The 13,124-nt window shown below is 40.9% G+C and overlaps 1 protein-coding gene across 1 annotated transcript in view; it reads left to right on the forward strand.

Moving 5' to 3' along the window:
- Window positions 1-13,124, forward strand: part of SMYD2 (SET and MYND domain containing 2) — a 29,679-nt gene that overhangs the window by 1,015 nt on the left and 15,540 nt on the right. Inside the window, exons 2-4 of the mRNA XM_074168121.1 lie at window positions 2,228-2,291; window positions 9,688-9,798; window positions 11,428-11,488. Coding sequence (XP_074024222.1) covers window positions 2,228-2,291; window positions 9,688-9,798; window positions 11,428-11,488 — 236 coding nt within the window. The remainder of the gene's footprint in view (window positions 1-2,227; window positions 2,292-9,687; window positions 9,799-11,427; window positions 11,489-13,124) is intronic.

The raw sequence follows: 13,124 nt of genomic DNA on the forward strand, positions 1-13,124 counted from the left end.
TGCCCCGTCCCTGGACGTGTTCGAGACCAAGTTGGATGGGGCTTTGAGCAGCCTGGTCTAGTGGGAGATGTCCCTGCCCCGCGCAGGGGGTTTGGAACTAGATGACCTTTAAGGTCCCTTTCAACCCAAACCATTCTATGATACAGAAATATCTGTATATTTCTGCTTCTTTGTTGAAACCTTGGTCTTGGGAAAACTAGTTTTTCTAGGGCAAAGCACGGGCAGCATGAGAGGTTATCGTGCTGCTGTGTGCATTTCAGCTGGAGCATGGTGCATTCCAGGGCTCCCGGTTCTGTCAGGCTGCGGGGTGCTTGAGTTTTCTGGGGGCTCAGCAGCTGCCCTCCTCCCTGCCCTGTGGAGGGGTGAATTGACCTGCTGCGGTTATTCCTGTGGTTGCCATAAACCTCTCAATGTCAGCTGCTGCAGAAAAAAAAAAAGTTTAGGGTTATCGTTAGAAAATTTGGCATGGACGTGATACTGTGCCATGTCACACCACACCACGTTTTTAAAAGGTATAGTACTTTCCTGGCTTCTGACAGCTTACTGAAGGATTGCAGTGCTTACCTGGTTATAACTCAGAGCAAATGTTAGTCTTTGCCTCAGTAAAGGAAAACAACTGTTGTACTTTTGCTATTTTTATCAGTATGTAAGTATTGCTTGCGTATGTAGACTGAGAGGCAGACTGAATAATATAATTATTGCACTCTAGTAGCTCTTTTCATCTCTTGTCTTGTCATCTTAACTCACTTATGCTTTTCATTTTCTTCCCTTTTCTCTTGACCTTGTCCTTTTTCTTTCCTCATTACGTTATCTACTTATATGACTTATTCACTTTATTCGCCCCTCTCTTTATATATGAGCACCTAATATAGTTTCTAGTGAAGTCAGTGGAGTGAATCCCACTAATCTGAAGAACTGTAGAACTTAAGGTGGTTTTCCTCTCCTTCTTCACACCTGTGGCTTTTCCTAGTCCCTGAGTTTTGTTTCTTTTCTCTTGTGACTAACCATGAATGCCATTGTGCCAAAGAAATTGGATGTTTTTTTATCACATCCAGAAGATTTCTATCTGTAAAAGATCAAGGAATACTTTTCATGCTGCATTGATAAGAAGTAATATTGTAGAGATAATGGTGATGTCATGGAATAGAACATTGTATTTGCATCTGACAGTATTTGTTACTTTAAATACGCAGCTGTGCTTGAGGTACATGCTGTCAGCAAGCAGAGTCATGATGTTAGCCTGACTCGCTCACATTGCACCTTCCACTTCGCAAGAGCTATCAGAGGATGTCAAGACTTGCCACGCTTTAAGGACTCCAAATGCCAATGATCTCTGCAGTGTTGTACACTGTCATATTATATGAGGACGCTCACCCTTGTTTTACTCCAATGAACTTACCTCAGGTTAAGACAATTTTTTTGCCGCTTATACTGGGGAGGGTGTGTAGACATTTTGAAGTCGTTAAAATGACTTTAAGATAGGGAGAGATCCCTATTTTGGTCACACCAAAATGTCATGTGTTGGGTAAAGCATGCTCTATTTTTGGTGGGATCTGCTCCAACGCACGTGCCTTGAAGCAGAAAAGGACCTTCCTTTTGGCAGTTCCCTGTGTTGGGATATATACAAATATAAAAAGAGGAGAGTGCAAGCCTTAAGTCAGCTTAGAACACACAGATACCGGAGCAAGCGTTACTGGGACAGTAAGAGGCTTTGTGGTGACAAGAGATCAAACAGTGTATTTAATAATTACTTGGTGTTGGGAGGTGGTTATTCAAGAAACAACAGTCATGCTTTCTGTAACCAGACAAGCAATGGAACTGTCAGAGCAGAAGCAAAGGGTTAATATTGGTGAGCAAGTATAGAGAGCAACTGGGAAATTTGGAAAACAAGGAAAAGTTAGCTATCAGTGTGCATCATATAGTGGCAAAAAATAACACTGTCTGTCAAACAGCATAGGATAACATGTTTCTAAACCCATCAATTTATCAGGACCATAGAGTGCTTTTGCATAATAACAGTTGTTAGGAAAAAACTTTCTTTTGAAACTCTAAACAAATAAAAATAGTGTCTGCTATTGGAAGATTGGGTTCAAGCTGTAGTTGCAGTGTTCTGAAGAAAATACAGTTTCCATTGTGAAATCCAAAATACGGTGCAAAAAGTGATATAGGATACATTCGTATTTCATTAAGATTTGTATAATAGAATAACTTCTGTTTTGTTTTTAAGGAAAGAAGGATTGTCCAAGTGTGGAAGATGTAAACAGGCCTTTTACTGCGATGTGGAATGTCAGGTATGGTAATGCAATTTGTGACGATGCAGGGGGAAGGAGGGTGGGGGTAGCTGATCTCTATTTTTTGTTTGTGTGGCATTGATAGTCTGCAATTGTAGCTGTGGTTAATAGTAGTCCAGTCAGTTTCAGCATCCCACAGATGCTGACCATGGAGTTGTGTATTGGACAGTTACAGGATTTGGACATGGTCTGCATGAATCTTTCAAGATCAGTAGCTCCAGGGCTTGGTACCACTGAGACTTTGGTTAGAGCTGCCTGTCAGCCCACTAATTATGTCTATATTACTTCTCTCTTTAAGTGCAAGCCAGATAATTTTAACATTAGCTTGCTAAACTGGTAAGCGAGTTTGTGTCTAATGGGAAAATCAAATCACTAAATAGCTATCTTAAGGGGGTTTTGTTGCTTTTTTTTTTTTTAGAATCCTTGCAAATGTTTTGGGTGGCCACAGCTGACAGTAGTCATAACTATTTGAAACCTACCATGCTTTCTCCCTAACTTACTCGTTCTGGCAACTTTTATTCTTTTTGTATAGAAACCCCTGAAAATAGAATAGAAGCATACACTAAAGTAGAGCAATGTGAAACATATCGCGTGCAGTTTTAATTCCATTTTTACTTCAAACTAGAATAAACACCTTTCAAAAAAATAATTTTTGCCAGAACTAGTATCTAGCCTCTGTGGGCTCTCAGCTTGATATGGAAGAATTATCCAGTGTGCATGTGAAAAACTGAACTGGACTGCTAGCTAAATAATGTAAGCTATGTGAAGATCTGTGGCGCTGGGCACAGAGTATGGAACAGTGCTTGTGAAGAATTTGAGTCGCCAAAGGTCTGGCATGTAACTATGTGTTAGCTATAAATAATCCAAACTTTCTCCTACATGGTAGCCTGCTGTTGAGCACGTGGGTTGCATGCAAAGTGTTCTCTATTGTCATTATCTGGACAGAGATGTTGTGGTTTGTGCTATTCAGTTCCCAAGCGCTTTGGAGAATACTGCTTTTATTTCAAGGATGTATCTTATTCTCCCGTTGTGCAAGTTGCAAAGCGAGCCTGGCCTCCCCTTAGTTTTCCTTCTGTTGCTTCCCCAGATTCCTGCTTTCCCACAGTGTCATGGTGAATTGTGGGTGAATCAAATGGCCTTTTGGTTTTGAAGCACCAGGAGGACTCAAAACGCTTAAAAGAAATTTTTTTTACAAAAATTTGCAATAGTTCACAGAATATTGAGAGACTGACAGCCACCAGTTCCTGGGAAGAGAGAAAACGCTTACTACATGAGCATCCTTAAGACTCTTGAGAGAAATCTGGATGAGTTTTAAAGACAGTGTAGAGAAGACCCGTGATTCATTAATGAGAAATACTTATTTGTAAGAAATGTTTCCATATGGCATTATTTCTTAGGAAGCTTTTAACTAGATAAGGGAAGGAAATTGTTGAACAAATAGTGCTTTTTATCTGAGATTGTGAGTTTCTTCTCTTACCATATAAAGTTCACAATGGTTTATGAAGCAGGTGAGCAAGATCTACTGAAGTAGGGAAGTTCAGTCATTTGTGCCAGGGAAAATAGCAAGTAGATACCACAATGGAAGCAGTAAAACTTAACTTCTGCTGGGCCATGTTCCTTTGCTTTTACCTCCAAGTTCCTTTGCTTTTACCTCCAAGTTCCTTCTTCAGTCCTTCCCTCGGTGTCCTGACTTCTAGCCTTGACAAAGTGTATACTTTTATATTTAAGACCCTGGGTAAAGTCTTATATGTGTGTTATTTTCTTAATTTGGGTTAGGTTTTGGGGTTTTTTTGGGTGGTCAGAATATTCTTTCTCTAGCAGGGCTTATTCCGAGAATAGCAAGTGAACTGCTCAAACTGAGTGTCCTTAAAACTGTGGGAGATGGTGCTCAGCAGAAGCCTGTCTGTCTGATAAGTTAATGAATTAAAATATTTTCTACATGTTTGTGTGTAGTATGATGCTTTAGATATAAAGGCATTTTTTAGATGTTGTGATGTCTGGACAATAGTATGACAAGGGCAGGTACCAGTACTTCACTCTTACTGGCAATATGCATATGGCTTTTGACTTCCTAATTGGCATAATGTTATCTTCCATGTTTTGGGCCCTTCTGAGTCAGTCTGATGAAATTTATGAACATTGCTGAGATTGAATTATTTGATATTCTTTCAAAGTTACCTTCAAGCATAGTATTCTCTAGAAACCGGTCTCCACTGACTGTACGTGCTGCAGAGACGATCTGCACTGCATCTTCATCCCTGTCTTGTTCAAAGGCACTTTTCAGCAGTTCAGCAATTCTTTGTCAAAGCCAAAAAGGACATCTGTGCCTTGATACTGAACTTGTAACACTGGAATGTACAGCAAATGTGTCCCTTTTGCCTCCATGGATGTGGGACTTCTTCGTGCAACACTGAGAAAAGGGCAGGGCTGTACTTGAGAATTGTCATGGCATTGTTAATATGATTTGATTTTAAGTTAATTTTCTGTGTAAATCCATGTTTTCTTTGCTCAGTTCAGCTAAAAATTACATGTACCCAACAAGGACACAGCGTGATTTCATATGTTGGCTAGTACCTTGTTACTCAATATAATTCAGTTTGACAGCTGTTTATCACATGAAGTGTACTGTGTGGGATTGAAAATCAAATCTTTTGAGCTTACTCTTTTCTTACTTAAAGACCTGCTGTACCAGAATTCATAGGATTTTTTTCTAGTGGTGGGGACGTATGGATTAGAAGGAGACAAGAGAAAGGTGCCAAAAGGGTGCAGCAGGAAACAAATTTTTTGGAGGTCTTTTTCAGAATTACAGATTTTAAAAGTGCGGACATCTTCCTCTCTCTAGTGCGTTTCTTTTTTCTCTGTCAGAATAACGTGGTTATTGAAAGTAAGGTTAGTGACACTGCATGTGTTTCCCACTCCGTTGAGCTGTATAGTCCTTGTTTTGAGGTTCTTAACAGGCATTTAATGAATGAAGCCTCACAGCAGCCTTAGTGGCATTTGTTTTTGCAAATGAGGTATAGGTATGCAAAGATACATTGACTTGCTGAAGGTCCCCCAGGTGGTAAAACGGTGCATCTCCTGCCCTGTGGCCGGGTGTTTGATGTGTTGTCCAAGCCCTGCTTTGCAGTATAATCCCTTTGCCCTGGTCACGGGGAAAGGTGTCACACTCTAGTGTGAGGGACTGAGCCCAGGGGAGACGAAGTCTTGCAGTGATAGAGTGGCTGATTTGTTTAGGGCTCTCTCTGTATGCACGCATAGGCATGCATGCTGGCCCTGGCACAGTTCCCTTAATGCTAACATGCTTGTTTTGGTTCATTATTTTGCTTTCAAGATAGATAACTTTAAGTATGACCTATAGTAAGCTGGATGTTTGCACAGGCATAGATTCAGTCTTAGATGCAGGGCATGTGAGAGTGGAAGTTGTCTTCACTGCCTGTCGTTGCTGCCTTGAATGTTTTGTGAGTTGGTAGGATCTAGCCTGGGTTTGCTGTGTCTTTCTTTGCCCAGCCCCTAATCCAGTTCTCCTTTTAAAAGGGTTTGTGCTTTCCAGCTGATTCATACTGTTCTGCTCTCCACTATTGCCTCCTGGAAGCACAGGCCTGTTATTATAGTGGTGGCTTTCAGACCCCATCTGCAGCTGTTTGGGTCTCGACTTCTTAAATTATAATAATTTTAGTCAAACAGCAGGAGACCTGTGCTCATTTTTTCTCCTCAGAAATTAGCTGCTGAAACGCTCTGAAGAGAAATGTTTTAAGAGGGTTACGTGGTTGCAATTGTGGAACTGGTGAACTTGAACCAGCTACTGGAGCTCCTCTTTCTGTTATTACACATAGCTATTATTTATCCCAGACAGAGCAGAGATCAGCTAGCCAAAGTGCAGAAAGAGAGGTTTTTGTCATGACTTTCCATATTTGAAATATATTTCAAACAAAATATTTATGCGTTTTTCTTAAAATGTCATGTTAAAGAGTGCTGTACTTGGTATTTCTGGAGTAAGGGAAATGTATTTTTAACCAGTTAGCCTCAAAATGTATTTGTAGACCTGGAATTAGCATCAAGCAGATGTGTTTTAAATGAGACCTTGTAGAAATTCCCTACTCCACTTTGATGAGCTGTAGAAAAACTATGAAACTCTTGCTCTAATGATCCTGCGCGAGAGGAATCTGACACCGCAAGACTCTGCTTAAGATTGCCTTGGGGAAGTGTCTGTCCCCCTATTCAAAAACTTTCTCTGTGTAATTTGCTTTGATAAATGTCTCCTGTGAACCTTTTGAACATTAACCCATGGGAGTCAAATACCCACTCTGGCCCAGCATTCGGTAAATGATGGTAGGGAAGGATGACTGCGAAGGTGTGTGAAACTCTTACAGTCCTTCACCAAGCAGTGAAGGTATTGGAGAACTTTACCAGATAATATCAGACATCAGAAGTTGCCTCACTGAAATTCGATTCAAGAGCTGGATGCCATTTGACCATAGTTGGGCCTTAAGCGTTTGAAGAAGTGGGCTTACGCCCTACACTGGCTTGCCCGCTGTTTCTGTCTGGTATTTGTGCATGTTTCTTTTCAATCATGTGAAACAAAATGCAACAGAAATTTTACATCCTATAGAAAAAGTCCATGTGAGGAAGGAAGTGCAAGGACATTTGTTTAGACTTAAGTCTTACTTTTTTGAGTATTTCAAAAACGGTTTTCAAATATGTTTGGTTGTGGTTTTTTTTATGCTGAGCTATATGACAGTGTTTTAGGAGTTAATCCAGTAGTCCTGGATGGTGGAATCGTTTTGAAGAACTTGGTGGAGAAGATTGTTTCCATGCTTTGATGTGAAAAGCATAAGCTTTAAAGAACTTCCCTTCCAAAAATGTTGTCACTCCGTCCTAAATGAAGGGAAAAATACTGCGGATGTAATGAAAATAGGAAGAAAATATCATTAATGTAGCATTAGGGATTCAACTAGAACAATGCTACCTGTCATAATTCAAACTACTTCGAGAAAAACGTGGAAAAGAATGCAAAATACAGTCCTGCTGTGATCTCAGGGAAAGCTGCCGTCACAGTGTTTCCATCCCAGGTATTACTCAGTCATCAGTACTCTCTCTTCTTGTGGTGTTTCAGTCTTTTATCTCATTTTGCACAATTCAGCCGTATCTTGTCCCTTTAACCTCCCTACTAGTTCATACAACTCAGTGTGATTCTGCCTGGGGAAAGATTTTAATTAACAATGGGTAAAGAATAAAGGGAACAAACGTATTTTTAAAAAAACTGCTTTGAGACAGGCACGTGATTTTGCGTCTTGATTTTTTTTTTTTTTGTTTTATCAGGTAATCTCTCCTGTTTATTTAACTGTTGTGTATGGATGCTTGTCCTACAAAACTCCGGGTTCCATGCCTTTGCTTCTAGCACACCCAGCAGTCACGCTGAAGTTGGTGGGCGTCGTGGGTGTGCACGAAGGGGTGAGAGATGAGGTTTCACTCTGTCTCTCTTCTTAGCCTTTAGCCTGTGGACTCCTAAGCAAAGGCTATCGGGAATTTTCCAGAAAAAGGTCTTGGGGCATACATAGGAAACAGTCCCCTTGGGGGATGCATTTTGTAGTGTGACAGCTGTAGGAGAGTTGGGAGTGTAATTGCACATGACATGGTTACAGTGTAATATACTATTTTGGTTATCTTGGTCTGTGTTGCTGCATCCTCTTAGAGTGCTTACACTGGAGCTTATTTCAAGCAGCCTGTATGTAGGTCTTTTTGGAAGTACAGCACTGAGATACCAAGGACAATGAAGTTGACATTGTGAGGGGTTGAATACCCTTGCCAGTGTTGCACTGCTTCAAATCCTGCATGAGGCTAGGGCAGATGTTCACCTTTTTTTTTCCTAATAAAATAAACTCCTAAAGCTGTCCATGCCGAGGGCAATTTAAATGGCCATTTTCAGTGGAGGAATTTTTGGTGTACTAACTCTGAAGTTAGTGATCTCGGCTTTTGTTTTGATCTGCAAAACCTGTAAATAAGTGGACCTGCCAAAGCAGGAAACACTGAGAGTCCTGATTCATCTGGCTGTTTGAGGTGCCTTGGGTTGTCCTGTGTGGCCTCCAGCTGTACTTCCCACAAGGAATACATCTCCCAGTAGATCTGTGTCATATCTACTGGTCCTAAGTAGATGTTTTAGATAGCCTAGGGTGTCTCAAATGGCTCTTGCCAGCTGAGGGAAACTCATTTCTTCTGTTCCTGCCACTCAGTCATTCTGATGGGCTGTATTGGTGGGGTTTTTCTTAAATGATTTTTGTTTTTTTCTTTAAGGGGGCTAACACAGGGTCTGTGGTACTGGGTGAATCACATTAAGGGGAAATAAGAACTTCCTGGAGGCTGCAAAAAGTTTTTTAAGCGTTCACTTTCAACAATTATAAATTTGTGGGATTTGTTGTGATTTCTTCCCTCTGCTACCATTTGCGACCATTTTAAATCTGATCTGAAAACAAAACTTGATGCAGAACACCATATGTCTGTTTTAACACAGTACTATAGATGTGTGTCTGGGATGAGATATAGAAATAAATAACTGTGCATTGCTCAAAATTAGGAATAAGAATATTTTCATGTTTGAATAAATAAATGAAATTTGATGCAGTCTGAGGACAGCCAATGCCAGGTTCTCTGTGCCAATGCAAAGTGTTAATCTGTGATTCTGTGCTCATCTCTGAAAGATTCTGTTGCTTTGGGGGAAATTCTGTAGAGTGCCAAAAGCCAGTGGCTTCTGCCGTTACTCCAAGTGTTATTGTTTGTTGAGTTAGGAATATGCTATATATTCTTACCTAAAATGTGTTTGCCTTAATTAGTGTGTTTTCATTGCCTAGCTGTACTCTTATTCTACAACATTAAAGGAAAAAATCTGGCAATTCTATCCAGTAGGTCTGGTTTTGACCTTACATCTACTGATTCTTACAGTGATTGTGAATCCATTGACTTCAGACGCATTACTCCTGATTACACCAGGGTTGTATCATAATGAGGGGCCAAGGTATTAAATGGAAATGAAGCCAATAAAGCCATCAAGCTCAGACCTACTCTGTCCTCACGTGCTTGATCTGAACAATAAGAACTGGTGATTTATAAATCATGTTGTCTGTTTGCTTCTTTGTCATTTAATTCTTTTTTTTCCGTTGACTAAATGAAGATGTTTTGACCTTAACTCATCCCTTGTGAATTTGTTTGAAAAAAGCAGGATAGCTGTACCCCTTAAATGTGACTCGAGCTTTTGTTCAGATTTAGTGAGCGTCATCTTATTTTTTTAAAGGAAACACGTTTCACTTGACCTCTAGGATCTGGCAGGACTTGCTGCATCCTCTTTTTCATCCCTTTATCTTCATGGCTTATTTTTTTTATATATATTATTCTGCATTTTCAGAAGGAAGACTGGCCAATGCACAAACTGGAGTGTTCTGCCATGTGCGCTTTTGGGCAGAACTGGAATCCCTCGGAGACGGTGAGGCTAACGGCGAGGATCCTTGCCAAACAGGTGAGCAGGAGGCTAGACTTGGGAGGTACGTTCCTACTCTGGGTGCCAGGGAAGGCAGGAAAATGAAAATTGACCGACAGTAACTGTCCCTGCAAAGCACATACATACTGGCTTCCTGTGTACAGACGGGTGCAATACAGAGCATGAACAGCTGAATAAACTGACCATCAGACCACAGTGTCAGGGCCACCATAGTCCAGCTGGACATTTCTCGGGGAAGATGGTAAAAGACTAGCGAGTTATAAGCTGAGTAGCTGCAACTTAAGGCCGAGGTACTGCTGAACAGAGTCTGGAAAAGTTTACTGACAGTTTCGTAATATCCATGGTGTTTCGGCCTCAGTTCTGGTAGATTGGAGCTCTTGGTTACATGTGTGGGCTAGCACCAAGGCCACGTTGGTGAAGAGAAAGAATGAGACTTGGTATACGTGGCTAAGTTCTGAGGAATGCTCCTAGTGTTGTCTGTCTGCAGGCACTGATGCCTTTATGAAGCAGTTGCCTGTGGTACTATTTTTCAGCTATATCTGCGTAGCATTGTGTAGTATATAATGCCCAGTACATTTGTGAGTCAAGAACACCTCTGAGGTATTCAGGTGTAAATGTTTGCGATTGCTGGAGTTAACTGGTGAAAAACAGAGACAGAGAGAGAAATCTCAGGCCCTTGGTCTTTGGTGAAAAAGAATATTATTAGTAAGGAAATAAGATTGCAATGTCAACCTTCATTTCAGTGTTTCCTAACTATATGGATACTGAGGATAACACAAGTGCTTGCAGCGAGGGGATGGGATTCATGAATTTCAAGGTTATTATGCTGTGTATCTCTGTAGAGCTCTTAACTCTCTCCACAAAAACAAATCCTCTTTGAAGCATATTTGTGTGATTGAGGTCTGCTTATGTGACAAGGGCAACCTGGATACTGTATGTAGTGAGGATTTTGGTGGCCTGCTGGGAAGGTAGCTGCATACTTGCTGTGTGTGTAGATGTGTGTGTGTGTGAATGTGTGTGTCTCTGACTTAATTAAAGTGTGGTTCAGTGGTGATCCACAAACAAAATCGAATGTTTAATGACAAAAAGTCATTGGAATAAATTTGTGCTTTTATCGCTTACAGGGAGGGGGGAGAACCCTACATGTCATATAAAAGCTAAATATGCAAACCATAGTCCCTGAACCTCAGCTGCTGGGCCACCTGCAAAGCCATATTTAATGGCCAAGATTACAAAGAAGTGGCCTTAGGCCAACACTGGAGCATTGCTTTTGAACTCTGTCAACAGTCAGTTTATTCACTTTCCTCAAAGCAAAGCCTGTCTCCTGCCTGCTTGCTATTGTTAGCAGCTTTCTGAGTGTCTAGAACAAAGCAAATGACATATTTAAAATACTGTTCAGTTTATGTATATAAATTTGATAGGAGTTAATCTTTGGCTGCCTAATTTGGTGCAGAGAGAATATTTCTGTGGCTTTACTAAGGGCAGTCAGTTTAACTCATTGCTGTTCATCAACTTCTGTAAATTCCATACAGTGTGGATTTGGGTTTGCTTTACAGGTAGGAGTTCCTAGCTTATGAACGAGTAGACAAAACTGCCAATTTAAAACATTAAATTATTTTCTTGTTGTTTATTTCCCCTTATTGCTAGAAAACTCACCCTGAAAGAACACGGTCGGAGAAGCTGCTTGCTGTAAAAGAGTTCGAATCACGTAAGTAAAAAAGGCTTGCAGGTAAACAGAGGCAATTATCTATATTCATGATTTGCTCCCACCTGGCCCCCTCCATCAAAACCTTTCAGAGCATCCCACTCCTGTTGGAGGAAGGGAGTAAACAAAGAGAATTGTGCTTCCTCATTTTTTGAAAGTGCTGTGCGCTCATATCTTTTTTTTTTTTTTTTTTCTTGGTTGCTTATGGGGGCTGCAAAACAAGGGTGAAAACCTAGACAGAATTAATTATGTAGCATACATCCATCTCATGTCTTTTCTGGTACTCTAGTGTCTTTTGAGAGTTGTAATGTTGTAAAATTAAAATAGCTGGTATTTGTTACCAGGAGGCATAAAATCAGAGACAGCACAGTTGCTTGATGGTGACAGCGACTAAGGGGCTAATTGCAGAACCCTCTGGACTGTGCTTCAGTATCTGTCACTGCCAGTCAAATCTGACATGTTATATATGATTGTGTTGAAATTCCGTGTCCTAAATGCTCCAAAATAATCCAAGGAAGGAGATGAAGCAATGGCTTGCTTTTAACTAGAAGGCTACTGCTTATGTCTGGTGAGGCAGAGTTAGAAATTCAGCAACTAGGGGACTAGTAATCATCCTGGCATAGTTTTCACTGGTCTGTTGTTTCTCTTTCTTGGTGCTGGTGATAATATGCAACAAGGCAATAGGTTTGTATATTCACATTTCTCACTCTGATGGCTTCCAAAACTCTTTATAAAATGCTGAATAAATGCCGTCGTTGCTAGGACTTGAGGTAGCAGAGCAACCAAGCACAGCAAGATTACGGTCTTAGTTGCTTCCTGGACAAAAGCTCCTGTCACAGCTGTTGGGGCAACTGGGGAAATAAGGGGGGAAAAACGCCATTTGACTTTGCCTAAGGTAAGGATTTTACAGGTAGGTTAGTAGGATTGAGGTTGAGGAGGTTGGGTAGGTGTTGAAGTAATTTCTATATATTCTTCTGCATTGCAGCTTGTATTCAATAATTTATTATTTTGGGAGCTAAAAGGCTGAAATGTTTCTATGTTGCAGTGTCCCCCTTCTCCTCTAGGAGTCCCTGTTTCGTTTCTGGTTTTCTTAGTAAGAATCCCTTGTTCCTTCTGCCTTGTTAACTCTCCCCATCTCTCAGCACAGCTTTGCTGTGTTCAGCAGTTGCCTTACTCTTTGCAGCACCCTGCAGAGGAGAGGAAAAGGCGCCTGGTTGTCAGTTGGACCTCAAAATTTCTGACTTTTTCTCATGAAATTATCCTATTTAATTTTCTGCAGTATTTTTTTATGACTCTCCTGTCATTCACGTCTGCTCTTACAGATAATTTCCCTGCTTCTTCCACTGTTGTGCAGCCTTTTCTCTTCCTGCATGTTTTTCTCTCCACTATTATTTTGAGTTGGAGAGGGGAAACTGATGAGTTGCTGGGACTCTTGGAGCAGGAATGAGTTGGTGACGCTGCCACTTTGAGAGGATTAGGAAACATTTTCCAACACTCTGCTCTTGAGGAAAGAGAAGGGACCAGGAGTATATGGTCAGTCACCTAGCTTGCTCTGCGTGGACCAGGCAGAAAAAGGTTCAGTGGCCACAGCTTTGGCTACAACCTGTCATGGGCCTGAGAGTAGATCTCTGAACAAACC

Source organism: Numenius arquata, chromosome 2, assembly GCF_964106895.1.
Source record: "Numenius arquata chromosome 2, bNumArq3.hap1.1, whole genome shotgun sequence".
Taxonomy (NCBI): Eukaryota; Metazoa; Chordata; class Aves; order Charadriiformes; family Scolopacidae; genus Numenius; species Numenius arquata.